The sequence below is a fragment of the Amphiprion ocellaris genome, chromosome 6, assembly GCF_022539595.1.
Source record: "Amphiprion ocellaris isolate individual 3 ecotype Okinawa chromosome 6, ASM2253959v1, whole genome shotgun sequence".
Classification (NCBI taxonomy): Eukaryota; Metazoa; Chordata; class Actinopteri; family Pomacentridae; genus Amphiprion; species Amphiprion ocellaris.
In genome coordinates, this window is record NC_072771.1 from 18,643,882 (window position 1) to 18,663,193 (window position 19,312).

The 19,312-nt window shown below is 42.5% G+C and overlaps 1 protein-coding gene across 2 annotated transcripts in view; it reads right to left on the reverse strand.

Moving 5' to 3' along the window:
- The window catches only part of rorb (RAR-related orphan receptor B), a 23,975-nt gene extending 4,966 nt beyond the window's left edge, over nucleotides 1-19,009 (reverse strand). The window contains exons 1-9 of one of the 2 annotated variants that reach the window (XM_023290760.3): nucleotides 18,647-19,009; nucleotides 3,001-3,086; nucleotides 2,735-2,876; nucleotides 2,100-2,531; nucleotides 1,451-1,572; nucleotides 1,202-1,334; nucleotides 712-819; nucleotides 390-500; nucleotides 42-154 (exon numbers count right to left, since the gene is read on the reverse strand). In XM_023290760.3, coding sequence (XP_023146528.1) covers nucleotides 42-154; nucleotides 390-500; nucleotides 712-819; nucleotides 1,202-1,334; nucleotides 1,451-1,572; nucleotides 2,100-2,531; nucleotides 2,735-2,876; nucleotides 3,001-3,086; nucleotides 18,647-18,653 — 1,254 coding nt within the window. In that variant the 5' untranslated portion in view covers nucleotides 18,654-19,009. Of the gene's footprint in view, nucleotides 1-41; nucleotides 155-389; nucleotides 501-711; nucleotides 820-1,201; nucleotides 1,335-1,450; nucleotides 1,573-2,099; nucleotides 2,532-2,734; nucleotides 2,877-3,000; nucleotides 3,087-3,598; nucleotides 4,571-18,646 lie in introns of those variants that run through there. The other variant, XM_035957483.2, reaches the window with a different exon arrangement.
- Nucleotides 19,010-19,312: the final 303 nt, after the last annotated feature.

Consider the following 19,312-nt stretch of genomic DNA (forward strand, 5'->3'; position numbering starts at 1 on the left):
TACGCTAGTATGACTTCTGTCACTACAAAGGCTTGGCCTACCTTTGCCAGTGCATCTTCGTCCATGTGGTTCTTCTGCATAATGTGCTGCAGAGCAAAGTAGATCTTCTCCTGGAGCTTCTGGACCTTCCGAGGCTCCATCAGCCATGGTCGATCTGAGTAGTAAAAATGACGATTTTATTTCATGCCAGTAAATGAGTTGATACCTGCTTATCGAAGTACTGGACCTAAAATAGATACGGCTTCGATGCCACTGTACTTAATAGCTTCAATTGGGATACGGCGTTAGATACAAATGTTAAGTGTCTTGTTTTCTGCCTTCAATACAAGCGCTAAAGTCCATACATATAGCGTCTTGTATTGTAGTACTATTAGTGGATGTGCACTGACCTGTGGAAATTAGTACAGCTGCTGAGAACAGAGCGATCTCCTCCTCTGTCAGCTGCAGCGAACACAAACTCTTGGCAAAGTCAAACACTGCACTCACTAAGTCATCACAACCTTGGAGGGAAACACAGGGAAGGGCAGACCAAAAAAAAAGAGAATTTCATTCCACTTATTCTGGTCATGCATGTGCTGCTGAGTAAAAATACCTCAAAGGGAAGAGGAGGACTTTTTTTATTTCAGGATTTGCCTTTTCCCCTTTTTTCTTTTTATTTCGATTGACCTTTTTCCTCATTCATACAGGATAAAATGAGTATTAATGTCTTACCCAGAGCTTTGAACATCTGCATGCCTCCGTACTTCCCTTCAAAGAGCACAGTGTTGTTGAGAGGGTTGAATGCTCTGCACATCCGCACCAAGACTACCTCCAAACAACCTGGAAGAACCGTGGAGAGAGACTGTGATGGTTTTGAAGCTGATATACTGACTAAAAGGCAAAAAGAATAAGAAGCCACAGGACATTTCAGGGTTTTTCTAGGCTCAGAATAGGACTTTGTGGGGGGGATGATTTTGCATGACAGTGAGATCAGTCTGCATACAGCAAAGACAATGCATCTGTTATCTTCTTTGACAGAATAGTATGTATTTTGTTTTTATTTCTGACCATTTGATAAACCAAAATGTATTTTATGTGCGAGTAAATAAAACCCAAATTAGCAAAATCAAATTATTTGCTATTTCAATTCTCAGTTCTTATCATTAGGCATCTTTGGGGGGGAAGTGACACTAGGCTGACAATGACAGTACAGTCGACTCACCTGACTTGAGGAGGAGGATCTGGTCATTCTGGCACAGTTCCATGAACCCTGAGATACGCTTGGCGAACTCCACCACGTACTGGATTGCATGGGTGATCTGGATGGCACACTGCTGCCACAGCACGTCCCGGGGCTACAACCAAACAGACCCAGTTTAGGGATAAATGCTCTGAATTGATGCAGTTATGTTCATATCAGCAGATGAAACAAAGTCACATTTCATTACTGTGTCGCAGCACAAAAGCTCACCTTGCTCTGGTACATTTTGACCTCTTCGTAGGAATGTGTCTGCCAGGCTAGCTGCTGCAGCTCGTCTGTTGTGTACTGACATGTCTCCAAGTGGGACTTGATGATATTCTGAGCAATGCGATCTGGAAGAGAGGATTTATGGTTGTTATTCATTTATTCTTTACCATACACTAAGTTCAGTTAAGTATTTATTTATGCGTTATACACGTATATGATGTGTGTGTTTGGGCCCGACAAGTAGGCTGCAGTTTCCTTCATAGATCTATACATGTATTGTGCACATGATACTGCATGTGCTCTGATCCCTGTATGTTGAAAATGGAGAGAAAGAGACTGAGCAATGTTTCAATGCTTTCCATCTACTATTTAATTTAACATTCCCTTGAATTAGGCTTAATTTGAACTAAACCTTAAGTTGTGCTATCAGCCTGAGCTGTGCACTCAGTAATATGACACGTTGTCGGCTCGCTGTGTAAGCCTGTCTCATCTCCTGTTCTGCTCTCAGATTAGGACTCTGACTCACACTCTCTTCCAGGACTACTTTGTGGGTAATCGTTCATTTTCCATGTGCATGATTCATGTAGATTTTCAATGATGAACCATTGTACTGTATCTATGGGATGAATAGTGCGACAAATGCAGTCTTTACCCAGCTCTCCCATGCTGACATTATTGGGCCCCAGTTGACTGTCCTGGTAGCCTCCGTAGCTGAACAGGTTGGGTACTGGCGTCAGGTCATACACCGGCTCCTGCTTAATGTGCTTCATGCCCGACATGTCCAAACCTGACTGGTCTGGAGACGGCTGGGTGGAATCCATCCCATAGTAGCCCCCGGGGACTCCTCCTCCGTTACCATGGCCACCTTTGGGTAGCTCAATGACGTGACCGTTGGCATAGGTGCCTCCAATTTCATGGTTAAGGGTGGACAGTCCATTGGTTAGGCTGGACGAATAAACACGAGCCAGAGCTTCTGCTTCACCCGTCTGCTGTTGCCGCTGCTCCTGCAGTCGTGCCTGGTGTTTCTGGACCTCTGCATACAGGCTGTCACGTTGCTTCTTGGACATGCGGCCAAACTTTACCGCTGTAAAGAGAGAAAATAAAATGTAGGGTGACAAAATACAAAAACAAAACACAAACAAAACAAGATTTCTGCTTTTCTAGGATTTAAGAACTTATTTCAAAAATGGCAGCATATATAATCCTAAAAGCCTCAGCTGTTTTCTGTATGTACTTTTGTGCACACAATCAATCTCAGGTATAAATGTAGATATACTGAGGCCTCACCATCTCTGGACATTCCTAGGGCAAGACATTTCTGCAGGCGGCAGTGTTGGCAGCGGTTGCGGTTTGTTCTGTCGATGAGGCAGTTCCTCTGGCGGGGGCAGGAGTACGAGGCATTGTTTTGCTGACTCCGTCTGAAGAAACCCTGGTTACATGTTAACAAAGAAGACAGGCTTCAGGTAGCCATAGAGCACAGGCTGTGCATGATTGTGTGGACAATTTCTTAGCACAAACAAATATAAAATTGAAAACAAAATACTAAGTCTCACCTTACATCCCTCACACGTAATAACTCCGTAATGGATACCTGATGATTTGTCTCCGCAGATTTTGCATGGTATAACTTCGATTTGGGCTGTAAGAAAAGCGAGAGGACAAAAAGAGATGCGTGTTACAAATCGCATTTTGGACATGGCATAGACTTTTGCGAACAGCACCTTGTTCAGTCAGACCTCAGCTGGTGGTCTAATTTGAGGTTAAAAACTGTTCAAAACCCGGTTGGCTTTAGCAACTGATTGAGCTTATAATGTGTCAGCGTAAAGTATATGTGCAACTTCACAAGGGCACGGTGACATGAGTGAGTTTCTGCAATAACGAGGATTTCAGGGACTGCATACATGCACACCAGACATGCACACATCCACATAAATGACAAGACTGTGTGTGTGGATCCTTTGTGTTATGCTTGAAGGAGAGACCCCTGCAGGTTTGAAAGGTTGCCCTTAATGAGCAAATAAGTTGTCACTGAAGGACCACAGTTTCTCTTCATCTTTTCTCTGTCACTCACACACACACACAGACACACACACACTGAGTTTGCCAACTCAAATGCTGAACTACTTTTTGTCTGCATTAGATTTTACTCACTGTGTATAGGCAGCTCCATGTACAGCAACAAAAAGGCACAGAATGTGAACAAAAGAAACTATTTCAACACACAGAAGCACCTGTTGTGGGTGTCTCTGAACATATTATCCATAATATATGGAAAGAGGAAGCTCCAGTCCCCCGTTAAGAGATATGACATGGATGTAGAGGTAGGCAGGTATGCTGCTGAGATGGCACAGTCGCTATAAAGAGATTAGACAGCCCATCTAATCCTAAATTATTTCCCAGCGAGCTGGTTCCCTCCTCTGCTGAACGCTGGCTTAGCCCCAGCTGAAATAGCCATCCACATGTAATCTCCCTGCACAGTCCCACCTGTAGGAAATTCTGCATGTTTTACGGATTTCCAGAGCAGTTCAGAAACAGATGAAGTTCCTTATGTTTACATGAATTTTGCCTAATTGATCTGCCTTAAGCACATTACAAAACCTAATGTACTGCGTGGTGTTTGTTCACATATGCATGTTTAAGTGGTGTCTTGAATGTGTAAGTGTGCAGTTTTAGTTTTGTTCATTTGAGCATACCCACATGCTTTCATTTGACAGAATTAATTGAGTGTATGGACTGCTTGTGTATATTCTGTGTGTGTGTCTATGCTACACGTCTGTAGTGGAATGAGTGTGCAGTATATATAATTGGATAATCTCTTATGAGGATCAATGCAGGCAGTTCTGTCTGTCTAGCAACTGAGCAGGTACAGACAATCACTGCTATCTATAAACTCTGCCTGCACTCCAGGGAGTGTGACCGCTTCATGATCAAAAAATGTGTTTGAGTTGTAGTTGTTTGAGCTGCACTGTTCAGAGGGATGTAGGTTCAGAGTAAAAGTCCTCATATACCGGCATTCACAATAACTGTGATATGTAAAAAAATAAAATAGCAATATTATCTTAGCAATAATGTTAGCGGAAGTAATACAGCGGCATTAACAATCTGGTTGACACTCCAACATAAGTACAGCATACACTACAGTTTCAAATGCATTTTCTCTACCCTATACTTGTATTTTGAGTGCAAAACAGACATCACGATAATATTTTATCATGAATCATTTTGGCCACAGTGATCATGTAGTCAAAATCTGATATTGTGACAGCCCCTGTTCAGAGTCTGACTCTGGAAGACTGCTTCCAGATTTCAAATCTACTTGATGTTCCTCTGTATTCACCTAAAATCTGACTTTAGGGTACAGAACTAGATGTGAGGCTGCACTGCGCATACACTGAAAACGGGCTTTCAGTGACATAAGAAAAATCTTATATCTGGAGTCAAGCTAAACTAAAATGAAATATATTCCATATTTATAGGTTCTGTTTGTCATGTGGGAGGAGAGGTAAATGTCATTTTAAGAATTTCTAACCAGGTAATTGCCACTTTTTAAAATTCAAAATCCATGTGAGACAGAAATTATTACTAAAAACAGCATTTATATATATATCCTCAAACCTGCCTCAATATACACAGATTTTCACAACTTGTCTGCCATTGCCAGCTGATTGATAAGATTAGATGTGTGAAGACATTCTTAGTTTGTACTGTCTTTTCTTTAAATTAGCCTTTGTAGAGGCGCCACTGGACATAATTTAAGAAAAGACAGAAAATAGAGATAATGATATAACAAACCCGTAAAACTCCAAAAATTACCTTGTTAAAATCATTTTATAATGATTTTATTATTTAGTTTTATTTAGTATTTAGTATTTTGCCCAACTGCCCCCTGGTGGCTATTAGGAGCCACTGGACTATGTACTCTATTTCACGGCAGTTTCATAATGTGTTGCTATACATGTTCTCTTGGTTGGATATTCAAGATGTGAAAGGGCTGTTAGTCAGCCAGTTTATCTCTTTGTAAAATCAGACTCTACTTGCAGTAGCTCTGACTTAACATTAGATCAATATGTCTGTCGCAGTCTGTGATTCACTGGCCAAGAGGCAAATGGACATGCTGTCTGACTGTGGTCTTAAGGTAGAGCAGCTCATGCTCTGAGTCCTGGTGCGGTCCAAGATGTGACCCATTTCCACCAATTCTCGGCCAACTGGCTCCAAACTGGGTCAGAGCAGAGAACTGGACTGGGACAAACAGACTTCATACACAGAGCTGTCAATGAATGTGGCCTGTGACACGTTATTTATAGTCTGTAAAACAGGTCAGTTGCACCCGGGACACGACTGTTATCAACAGATCACATATGAGCAGAAAACAGAGGGCAGGACAACGGTGCAGCAGTCGGGCTTTCTACCATCTCCTTTCTTAGCGTTCAAAATCTTCTCACTGTTTGTGCTTTCTACGCTCAGTACTTTTAGTCAAACTCTTTGATTAAAATGTTAATCATGAAACAAGTTAATCTCTGTGGGTTTAGGCAATCTGAATGTGTTCAGCCCACACCTGCTGCTGTGTGACGTGGATATACATAGTTGTTATTCCTGTAGATTTTTAGAAAAGGCTCCTTACATTTCTTCACTTTAGAGGAGTATGTATTTATTGTTTCTCTGCAGCGATTACATTATATCTTTGCTGTACGTCTTCCTACCCCATGGGAAATTGTACTCCTCTTTGTAACACATAATTATGCCCAAAAGAGCATGGGCGTGTGGGCATGTGCATTGTTCCCATGTGTGTTTCAGGGATGGTTTGAGGGAGCGCTTCCCTTATAAATAACGACGCAGAGAGAGATAAAGTATGTGTGCATGTCTACGTGTGTTTGACAAAGTGTTGTTGAATATGTGTGTGTATGTGTGGGTGTGTGCATTGTTGAGTGTGTGTGTGTGTGTGTGTGTGTGTGTGTTGTGCTCATTGCCAGTGGGGACTGTCAGGTAGGATATAGGGAGACGGTCATGACAGCATTGCTGTTGCCAGGGTGACCACCCACTCGCTGCACTCGTCTGGCTGTCACAGCAATGATGTGCTAAGCTGTCACACTCGTAAAGGAAGTGATGTCATCGGTGTGTGGAGCCAACTCGCCAGATCATCAGTGTTCGTCCTGTCGCCCTCTCTCAGCAGCGGAGGCTTTGTGATGTGTTTACCAAAGGACTCCCACTTCCACATCCAGCCAACAATACATGCCTGCCGCCTTGCTGCAGTCTAGCTGCAGTGGTGGATTGAAACCGAATTCAGACGTGTTCTGTTGGGTTGACTGTTGGGTGTTTGAAGGAATATGCGTTCTTACTGTTTTCAAATCTAGGATGTGTGATAAAGCGTTTGGGGTTTTCTGAATTTGTGGTTACAGGAGCGAACTTTAAACCAGTAGTAGAAGTTAATTCCTAAAACAAAGTAGAGAAAAGCAGTCTTTCAGCAAACGAAACCTGGATATGAAAAGCCACTAATTTCTGCTATCAGCCACCGCTTTGCTCCTGACTACATGTCTGTCACAGGGGTGGGTGGGACTTCTTTTCAACCCAGCCAGTTGGAAAGAGGTTGACTTGAGTTGACCCATGCGGAGCCGGAGTGACTGACAGCGTCCTCAGCCGGCGGGAGCGCGAGTGTTATCCTGAGGTTATTATGTAAGAGAGGGACTGCAACGCTGGCGATTCCTAAGCTAAGAGGAGGATCAGGCCTGCACAATCTCTTGAGAGAGAAAAAGACAGAGCGAACTAACTAGAGTTGAATTTCACAAAGAACAAGGCAAAGATAGTTGCTGGAATGTGAGAGTTTCACACATGCATGAATGTGTGTGTGTGTGCATGTGTGTGTGTGTAGCTGATTGTGGCCATGAGGGCTGTGTTGCACTGGCACGTGTGTTGTGATAATTGATTTTTAATGAAGTGAGGATCTCCTGTGTATTTCCTGGGCTGGCCCTTTCTCTAAATAGAGTCCTAATTATCTACATTGCTCTGCAGAAAAAAAAAAGCAGCAGCCTTGCACCAATATCTTAGCAATACTTCATAAAGCATATAAGTAGCTCACACACATGGTTGCTGAGAGTTGTGCACGCATGTATGCACCCAGAACATACTGGCTATTTAAAAGGAACGTTCTTCAGGTCTGTACTGACAGTGTAACAGCAAATTAAGGCCACTAGATGTTGCTATACAAGCTTAGTCTGTGTGTGTGTGTTTCCAAAGGGGCAGACTGGACATGCATGTTTCATTCATTCAGCCTGCGGCCTGGGTCTACAGCAGAAACATATGCAAAGCAACTCACAATATCTTTCAGTAACAGTCACTCAGTATTCACTAGAGGTTGGTGTCGTAGTATCGCAGTTTATAGAACAGTTGAAATCACTTTCTACCATAACTTTTGCCACTGTAAGCCACTTCAGAAATGCAAACATGACTCCTACTGTAGTCCCAGGGGTTGATTTGTTGGGGATGAATGTGGGTGGTATCTCTACTTCATTAAAAAATATGCATAGCTTCTTCCCAGTTAACTAGATATCTTCTGGGAAAATGAAGGAGATCAGCACTTTACCCCCCACCACTCCTTGTTAAATCTGTACAACGCCGGCGCTGGTCTTAGATGTCTATATACTGTGAATTATGCTATCAGTGTTCGCCTACCACTCCACTTCAGTCTGTTTGACTTTTTCATTTGTCTCTGTGTGTTCCTCCTCGCTGTAAGTGGCTGTGTGACTGGGAAATCTTCTCAGTTTCTGTATTTCATGATCTATTTCCATCTCTCAGCGAAACTCTGTCTTCCTTGTCTCATAGAGCTTAGAGAGGAACAAGAGTCCCCCCCCCTCCCTCTCTGCCGATGATGAAAAACACCGAGAAAACTTTTGGTGGCGTGATCGCTGAGTGGATTAATGCACACAGCTGGGAATAGCTTATTGCAGTGCTGCTTGGGTTATCTCCCCTGTGTCTCCTGTCATGTTTCCACATCATACTGTCCCATTAAAATCAATGAAACACTGCCACTGCATATGGTTTCAAACGGACTTCTGCTGCGTGCTGTCATACTTTTCTCTCTTTCCTGTCAGTTTTCACGGTCTGAAACATCTAAAAAAAATATATATACCGAAGAGTGGTGGACTGCCTGCTCTCCTTAAAGAAATTAATAAAATAAAATGCATTTTACTCACTTTCATCTGATTTCCACACTGTGTCCTCTACTGCTCTTTGTGATTCACACTTCAGTATAGAGTACTGACATTGTTTGGGAAGTCGCTGACCATGTAATCGCAAAGTTCCCTGTTTGAGGGATTCTTGTTGTACGTCATTCCTCGGTCATCTCATTCTGTCTGTTTTCCAGTAATATTTAGTTCTAATTTTGACCAATACCAAATATATTTAGGGTTCCATATCTGGCTGTGTAAGCTGTTGTCATTGTTTTAAAAATGCTGTTTGGTTGCCTTATTACCTTTGTTTAGTGCATTTAGAAGCCGGGCAGGTGATGGACATTTTTCACAATTTTATAGAGCAAACATTTACTTGATTCATTAAGAAAATAATTGGTAGATTAATTGATAGTGAAAATATTCATTAGTTGCAGCCCTGAGCAGGAACAGTGAAGTCTGTGCCTGCGGTTATCATCCCTGACTCCACCTGATCTGAGCGCAGACCTGGCCTGAACTGACGGATGTACGTAACGCTGACACACTGACATGAAACATCCATATTAACTTACTGTAAGGTGACAGCCTTGCACAGGTTCTCTTTGTCTGTACAGTCTGCTGTGCACTCTATGACAGTAATAATCATAATGCCATGCAGTGGGCCCATCTCCCCTCCCCCATCTCCATCCCTTGCCGCCAAGCATGTCTTTGTCCAGTCTGTAACATAGACAGTGGCACTGTTGCTGCATGAGCATACACTCGCGACCCCCAACCTCCGCTTTTCCCATCACTCTATCGTCATCAACCCCCCTCCCACACTTTGCCAACACACACACATGCACACGCACATGCACACGCACAAACAGTCCGAAAAACAGTCGCTCTCGCCCTCCCCCCATGCTGTATGTCAGAGGGCATGAGCTTGTCCAGCTTTCCATGCGGCCCCAAAGCACTCTGGGTAATTGCTCAGATAGCAGGTCTGGGATCAGCTGCGGTTTGCTCATAGAATATTGTGCCGCGGCGTGATTGGACGCCACGGAGAGGGAACAGAAGGGGGCCACTGGCTGTCATCCAGTGCATCGATTCACATGCGCACACACACACACACACACACACACACCCCAACATGCTCCCAGAGACACGGTCAGATATGCTTCAATGCATACATTACTGCAGACCACTTTGAAAAAAAAAAAAAGCAGACTTTACAGTATGATTTTTATGCTTGCACTCCCTCCATCCCACTGTCAACACACACACACACACACACACACACACACACACACACACACACACACACACACACACACACACACACACACACACACACACACACACACAAAGTCTCCCACCTATGCAGCATGTGTCCTCTGATAGATAAGGGAAGAAGGAGGCGTGGGAAAAAATCCACAGGGTAAACCAAACCCCTGCCTGAGCACACACACACACACACACACACACACATTTATATATATATACACACACACACACAGTCTGCCCATCTGCCTCCTCAGATCTGCCTCTCATGGTCACTGTATACACACACACACACACACACACACACACACACACACACACACACACACACACACACACACACACACACACACACGGAGTCGTGTGCTCACATTCCAGCCCCCTGGGTGACCTGTAGGACCCTGACGGCCTCTGACCTTTCCTTAAGGACTTTGAGGGTGCATCAGAGTGGAAGGAACAAGTCCAAGTGTGAGAGGTCTGCATCTGGTCATTACAAGCTTGTAATCAGCCATGAGAATGCACACACACACACACACACACACACACACACACACACACACACACACACACACACACACACACACACACACCGAAGTGAAGCAAACATGCAAACACACACAGAAACACACATAAGAGCTGTTTCTCTCTCTTCCGTATATTTCTTTTAATTTCCTCTCACGCTTTTGCCCTCACATTAGCAGACATGCATGTGTGCACACTGAGCCGCTAAAACGCTGAGCAGCGTTCACGCTTTGTTTGCGTGAAGGGAATCAGTGCAGAGAACAATATATTTACACACACACACACACACACACACTGAGATCCCGCCGTTTCATTCCTGTGATAAGAAAATAACATTTCGCTGGCAGCGGCCATCCTCCCTTAACCTCCTGCTCCTCCTACTATGGTGTTTTCTCTTGAGCCTAATTGCAGATGACAGTGTGTGTGTGTGCGTTTGTGTCTTTGAGGGGGAAGGGAGAGGAAAGGTGGCTATCCCAGTGTGGAGAGAGAAATAAAAAGCGAGAGACATCCACAGAGCGACAGACGGAAAATTGCTTTCAGTTCTTACATAAGGTAAAGAGAAATTCGCTTTCAGTTTTGCTGGAGTCACGTTCTTTACAGTGAGAGTCGGTGGTCGGTCAGATAAAATCAGTAAATGGGGCATAAGCGAAGTCGAATGGACTTTAAAGCATTGATGAAGAGAGCAGCATTTAGAGTGAATAGAATGAAATCACTGAGAGAAGGATGGAAGGTGTGTTTGTTTCCTTCCAAATCTGAGAGGATGTTATTGAAATTGCTCATGTTTAGGCTTTAATATACTATGTGGACTTGTTTCTGACCGCAACAAAAGCTCAGAGTTGAGCACTATATGAAGTATTTCCTTTTTTCCCCACTTCATCCCAACAATCGTCTAAATTTTAAAGGGAAATACATGCATGTATTTGACACCTTTAAGTACTTTGTAGATTTATATTTTTTCATACAAAACAAATAATCAACAAAAAGCAGGCAGTGCACTAAACTACTCAACAATTAAGAAATAAAAATGACAATATTAACAGTATGTTTGCTCATTATTGCTTCGCTGATATTTACTGAAAAATGCATTAAACTCAATATGAATAAATCTCTGATAGGGCCTCATCTACATTATGAGTACCTATTTTCTTAAATTATGCTCTGATAAGTTAATTTGAAAGATAGTTATTGATTATTTTGCATGTTGTACATTTGTCAGCACAAAAAATTCTTACATCTTCCTCAGCATGCAACTGCATTTTAGCTTTTGCGGTACTTCATCGAATTCCCTGTTCTTTAAAGTTAAATATTACACTGATGCATTCAACTTTCACCCGCAGTCACGTATTGTAGTTGCCAGTAAGTGTGTTTACTCATAAAACACCTGTCAAACACAGATCGCCACAATGTTAGCGCTACTTAAGCACAGAAGCTCACCCCACTGCCTGTGAGTTTATGTATCTGTCGGAGTGACACAGGCTAACTGCTTGAGAGTGAACCCGAGCATATGAATGAGTTCCCATTTGAGTTTGTGTGTTTTTTTTTTTTTTAAGAGAGGTTTGAATGCGTTTGTGTGTTTCAGCCGCGCGTGTGAGTACGCACATGTGTGATTGTATATATGTGTGTGTGTCCTCTCTCAGGGATGGCCGCTAATAGCTCGCCTCAGGCAACAATTTAACTCAGCCTAACAAGGTTCTCCCCAAAGTGGCCCCAGGGGCATCTCTCACAGAGGCAAATTGATCACAAAGACTATCACACAGCTCAGCTCGGCTCGACCCAGCTGGCTCTGCTCTTCACCTGCTCTCTCTCTCTCTCTCTCTCTAGTGGGATGATTTAACAGAATGCGTTATGAACATTAAATCTGAGAGCAAAAGCAGCAGCAGCAGCAGTCTTGGTTTCATAATTGCATTCTCTTTGAATGAATGGCGGGAGACCTCATGTCAACAGCCACCACTTAGGACACACACACACACACACACACACACACACACACACACACACACACACACACACACACACACACACACACACACACACACACACACACACACACACAGCTATGAGATGTATCTCAGGCTTTAGACACAGTGAGAAAGAAGGAGGGGATGTGGAGAGAAAGAAAGGTAGACCTAATAAGAGTCCCTTCAATGAGATTACAAGCACTAAAACAGGCTAATCTTTGACATTAAGAAAAGATGCCACAGTAGGCTAAGTCATATTATAGGCTTATCGTAGCTGCTGCGTGCTGTTCACCTGCCAGCACTGAACACCTTCACAGAGAGGAGGCTTTTAGCAACATCAGATAGCTAATGTGTATATAAAGAATCACTTCATTTATCTTCTTTACACCTTAACTGGAACTGTGAGCAGAAATTCTGCTTTTTTATGCAACATAGTCACTGTAGCAATAATAGGGTACTTTCAAGCAATCAGTTTTGTTACTTCTCTCCTCCTCCTTATAATAATAATATATTAAGAGCATTCTTTTCTTAATTTGTGCTCAATACAACCAGAAAAACAGCTTTGCTTTCAAACCTTTTTTCCTTGCCTGAGACATGCATTTTTGTCCCATTAAAGAGCCTTTATATAAATGCTTCTTTTTTGCATCTGCTGTATGTAAATATGATTATGTATAAAGCAGAGTCTGGAATGTTACACTGACACACACACATCAGTATATGGACTAATCTGCTTTGAGTGTGAGCTAAAGTCTACTAGGCTCGTTTGCAAGTGTGGACTTTGGATGTTACTATTACAGGTGCTGGCGTTATTCATTGCTCAAGTGTGGAACAGAGTACAAGTGCAATCTGAGGACAGCATGGCTCGTATCTGTGTGCGTTTTTGTGTGTCGGTGTGCGTGCAAGTAAACATAAACTGAATGTTTCGTCCACCCTTGATCACAGTTTCATGTAGGTGCTTGGTCTTGCTCAAGCAAACACACACATCCACGATTGCACTATTATATAACTCTTAAGTCTCTCTCCCTCTTTTACTTGCCCTCTTTTTGCTTATCTCACTCGTTCACTCGCTCACACTTCACCCTCTCCACTTTCTGTTTGTCTCCTATTTTAATTTGCCTCATAGATAAATTGGTTTCATTCATAAAGTGACTGAACCTGATTAAGTGGCCAAATTGCTGTTTTTTCCTGCATTAATTCAACAGTAGCTCTCCTACATGACAGTGACTCTTTTATTACCGTTTATTGTAGAAGTGCAGGTGAACATCCTCTCTGACTTTAGATTATCAAGCAGTGCACTCAGTATATCTGTGCACAAAACCAGACTGGTTACGATAATATGATAATTCCTGCTCTTGATATAAGCATATATTTCATAAAAGCTTCCCCTCCAACGATATCTTTGTCTCTCTGTTCATATTTTAGTCGGTTTCTACGTTTAATAAGCACAGTCACCCTCTTCCCCCGGTTTTTACTTCAATGTAAATCGGAGGGAAATGTGAATATTGAATATCATTGTGCGTCCACTGAGACATGCTGCCTTCATGGATGAGTAAAACTGACAAAACAGAAGGAGCTGTCAGAGGACTCTATGACTTCAAGGCAGATTTAGAGTTTAGGAGTGGTTCAGGCTGAAATCCCTCCCGGCTAAGATAAAGTGGAGACACAAACTGAAGCATGCCGTATAGCCCACGCTTTTGTGTGTATAGAGATTTAAGAAAAAAGAGAGAGAACTGACTGAGGAGGAAAAACTGTTCGCCTAGACTGCCCTAGACAGCCGCAGTGGGATAAAACCAACATGGAGTGCATGCTGAGCGCACGCTAAACAAACACGGGCTATGATAGCGGCTCAGTGGGACCACAGAAGTGTCATCCAGGCTGCACAGACACACACACACACACACTCACACACACACACACACACACACACACACACACAAACACACACAGCTCGATAGGATGTTTTTTGATTGAGGGCTTTAGAAAAAAAGGTCAGGCAGACACACCAGGTGAGGCATCAGAGGACAGGTGTAGAGATAGTGGGAAGTGAGTCCTGAATGTAAGATTGTGTGTGTGTTTGTGTTGCAACAGCACTCTGTTGGTACCTCAGTCAGTCAGTAGGGCTGTGTTGAGGGATTAACAGTGTGGCCTGCATGAGCTTGGGGTAATCTCTCCTCTCTTCTTACATAACACTGGGCCATTAGTCAGCACAAACACATAATAAACAACACAATCAACAACACTGAGCTCCACAACAAAACCACACAGGCTCTGACAGCACTGCAAACTGACCGGAGACTCACTCAGGCCAGGTGCCCATTGTAGTGTGCAACAAGTGATTTCATGGCCACAATGGAAAGCAGTGATTTGCTGAAAATAACTGTGCACTAGCCGGCTGTTCCTACATGGGCTGCCTCATCAATCAGCATGAAGCAGGTCAGATCATATTTTGGTGTTTATTGTTGGTGCTGTTAGCAAAATTGGTAAAAAGAGGTGCTTTAGTCAGACTCCCCATCAATGATTTTAATCATCTTTTGGGACAAGCTTGAACCTTTTACTTAAACCTCACCTCTTTTGTGTTCACAGCCATTATATAATAGAATAAATTACATATCACACACTTTAAAGTAGTTGAGAGCAGATGTTAATGCACATTATTTGGCAACTATTACAAAATTTCATATGTCTTTATATAAATTCTATTGTGTTGCCATTCGTCTGTTTATACACCAGTTTCTGCCTATGGGTTCAAACACTCTGTTCACAACTACAATACTTGTAAATAGTAGCTGGGTTGTAATGTTTGTGTCTGTTATTATAACAAATAATATGCACAAAGATTACAAAATCAATGCCAAATCTTTAGAAACCCTACTTATGATCTAATTCTGTTCACAAACATTAAATCTAATCTAAAGTCATTCAAGTTATGTGCCATAGATTTATCTAAACAGCCTGTTTCCGTTGGCTTTGGCTAAAAATTGATCTTGGGATGCTTTCGAACTGGACAAATCAATGCTCACACAAGCCTCCAAAGCAAAGCAGGATGGGACTAATTCTATTGGCATGAGGCCGTCATGCGTAGTATTGCAGCTGTTTGTGTGCATTTTCAGTGCTTTCAAGTTGTATATGTGAGCGGATGCTATCTTAAAAGATAATATTAAGAATGTCAGAGTTGTAATCGCTACAAATTAGCTGTTGGTTCCAACTTGACATTTTTACTGGTTTCTGTCCTGTTTTTTTTTTTTTTTTAAACCGTTTTTCATCACTTTCCTACTTTATTGCCTCTTCCTAACACCCTACCTTTTTGCCATATTGAAGGAGCGTGGCAGATTGTGATTGACTAATATCGCGAATAGAGGAGATCGAATGGCGCTGAGAGCCCCTCCTGTTGCTCCCTCCAATGCTGAACTCTTTGACCTGTCTGACCGTGTGCATCTATGTAGTGAAAAAGCTCTTCGGCTTACACAAAGCAGACAGACACAGACTAATGAGGGCACTTGCAAGGGCCACTGTAATAATGGGAAACTATTGACAAGCAAAAAAATCATATCTACAATGTCAATTTGTGTTTGTGTGGTGTTGTAAATTGCAGACAAACACTCACACATTTCTAACTTTGTATGTGTTTTTGGCTTTCTTTAGCAGAAGTCTCAGAGGCACAGAACTCATGGGGTTAGATGTGCTTTTAGATGAAACTTATTCCTGCAAAATTTGACTTTTTTTGATTTTTTTAAAATAGCATATAATTACAGTAAATAAAATTATTCTTATCTAAATACACAATAACAATAAAATATTTTTGTTTGTTATTAATTTATTTTAGAAATTCTCATTTTGCCAAAAGGTTGTACTAATCATAAATATATACTGCCACTGTAACTAATGTTAATTTATTACACAACTTTTTTCTTATATATTTCAGAGGAACACTATTGACAGCACAGCATCACCATATTGCCATTGAAAATACAGAAATAATTATCCTGTTTACAGCATCCTACACATCACTGTGCCATATTGGAAAAAAACACAATGCTCTATTTTTCTGAGATGCATAAAAGGCCCTTATGATAATATTCCGTCTGTTATTTCTCTGGCTTTTCCAGGCCGGGCGATGGGGTGACATCATCTTCGGTCAAGGCTTCAGGAGTTGTGGCTATTGTTAAATGATAATTACCACGGCTCATGAGGGGCCTCTATTTTTTATAACCTTGTGGTTGTGAGCACATTTCTGTGTAAGGGCAGCCGAGACTCCACACACTCACACAGACGCACACACAGGTTGGGAGTGGGGGCCGCACGGCCCACACTGATTTAATTCTATCTGACAAAACCCTTTGGGGCGTGCAGAGAGAGAGGGGAAGATGGAGAGAGAGAGAGGGAGAGAGAGAGAGAGAGAGAGGGAGAGAGAGAGAGAGAGAGAGGGAGAGAGAGAGAGAGAGGGAGAGAGAGAGAGAGAGGGAGAGAGAGAGAGAGAGGGAGAGAGAGAGAGAGATGGTGAAAGAGGGGTGAGAGACGCTTCAGGGGCCTCTTCTGCCAACCATGGCTATAAAGTGAAAGCAGGAGCTTTCCGTATACCCCCCAAAGCCTCCCACGCACGAGAGTGGTCGCAAGGCCCATTAAAATGTGGATAAAATACAAGGTGCATGACAGAGGAGTTTGCCATGGGACAGAGAGAGAGAGAGGATGGGCGGTTTGCCTTCTCATGTTTATACTTGCCCAAGGTTTGATGGCCTGAAGCTGAGGCAGCAGATATGACATTCAGACTCAAAAAACACGATAGATAAATGATTGATAGATAGATAGATAGATAGATAGATAGATAGATAGATAGATAGATAGATAGATAGATAGATAGATAGATAGATAGATTACCTGTTTTAGCTACATATTCAAACATTTATTTCAAGTAAGGACTTAACTGAAATGAACTTAAGCCTATTAAATAGCAATGTTGGTCAGTTTATTCCTTCTTATTATAATTAATACTTAGGTTATAAATCGTGTTAATTGCAAGAATCTGTTAAGTAATAATATTGGCCAATCGTTTATCCTAGGATCTGCAAACCTATTAGCCTATTAGTGCAAAATCTGATTACAATTTTGTCCCAGTCTAGTGTGAAAAGTCAGCAAAAGTGTGTGATTTATTATTTGGCAAATATAAGCTGGATTTTTAATTTGACGACAAATTATTTCCCCCAGATTATTATGCTGATTTTTTTTTCCCATTTTATGTGAAGTTTCTACAGGTGGATAGTAAAAAAAATCTAAGTTTTCTCTGTTTCCTCACCGATTTAACGAACATCCAGACATCCTTGCAAACTTTAATTTACTGAAAGAGCAACATGAGGATGTTGAGCCACTCAAGCCAAAATGATTTATAAATTAGAGTTCAGCACCATCCAGAGTCTCGCAACTTGGCGATAACTGCACAACATGAAGAACAGCAAATGAAACAATCCAAAAGCTGATTATAATAAGGTTAAATATTTAAAAAAAAAAAAAAAACATGAGTGTTGGACTCCTAACCACCGAGAAACTGCAAATACTGATTAAGGAGGAACGAAAAAACGCATTTTGTGATTTAGAGGGAATTTAACTCCAAGGAAAGGCTTAGTCGGAGTGGAATGAGCCGTGTTAACTTGTGTGTATGAGTGTCAATGTGTGTCTGTGTGTGAGAGAGAGAGTGTGTGTGTGTGTGCGCAAAGGACGACATTGACATTGAATTTCAACATCCCCGGCGCGCTGCAGAGCGCTATGGAAATAGGTTAGTGGAGCGCTTGGGAAGTAGCCTACCCCTAAAACATTCAGTAAAGTTTACCACCAGAACAAAACTAATTTTAAAAAATAATAAAAAGATTTTACGTTATCTCATCACATATGGCTACATTTTCTGTGGAGTGGAGCTCAAACGATTAAATATCATGCGCCACTTTTAATTTCCAATCAGACTCCTTTACGCATGGATTTTTAGAGAGAAAAAAAATAACAGAGGGCCTCTTCCACACACACAATCACACACTCAGAGTCAAAACGTGCAGAGAGATCCAAATAAACTTTTATATAGTAAGGAGGCTGGTGTGGCTGCTGAGAAATCCACACACACAGTTTCAGATGAAAAAAGAAAGTGATGAAAACAGCTCTGCAGCCGAAACCCCCCTCCCAGAATAAACTTTAAAAGCCAAATCTATGATAAAAGCTTGTATGTGTTCACGTTCACCCTATACGTGAGTGTGTGTGTTCAGCGGGATGGAAGCTTGGGCAAAGTGCGGCGGTGTTTGGAAGCAGTGGGATGGTCTTACCTCGCATCGTGTTGGCGTTGCTGGAGCTGGTGCTGAGGCTCGCTTCCCAAAGCAGCAGTCATGAAGAAACAAACAGAAACACTTAAAAACAAGGGGAGGGTTGTTTGGGAGGTGGTGGGGGGAGAAAGATCCTCGGTTTAAAAATAACAACAAGAACGAAAAGAGCGCAGGTGATCTGCGTCGACGTCCACTGGCTGCCCTGAGTGGAAGCGTCTCTGCGCTAAGAGCATCCCAGACCGGGGCGCAGTGAGGCGGGCTGAGGTCGGTCGGTGCGTCGGTCGGTGCGCTCTGGTCGTGTGGCCGCTTTTCTCATGACATCTGCGCTCTCACCTCTATGGGAGGGTTTCACAGTTTTCTGCGGGCTGAAGGAGGGAAGAGCGTATAGGAGAGGCTTTACCCGGCGGCCCGGATTGGACTGGAGCACTTTCCGCTCCTCCCACTCTCTCCTGCTCAGCCTGCAGCCCGGAGCCTGCACACACACACACACACACACACACACACACACACACACACCATATCCACACACACACACCACATCCACACACATAAACACACACACACACACACACACACACACACACACACACACACACACACACACACACACCACATCCACACACATAAACACACACACACACACACACACACACACACACACACACACAC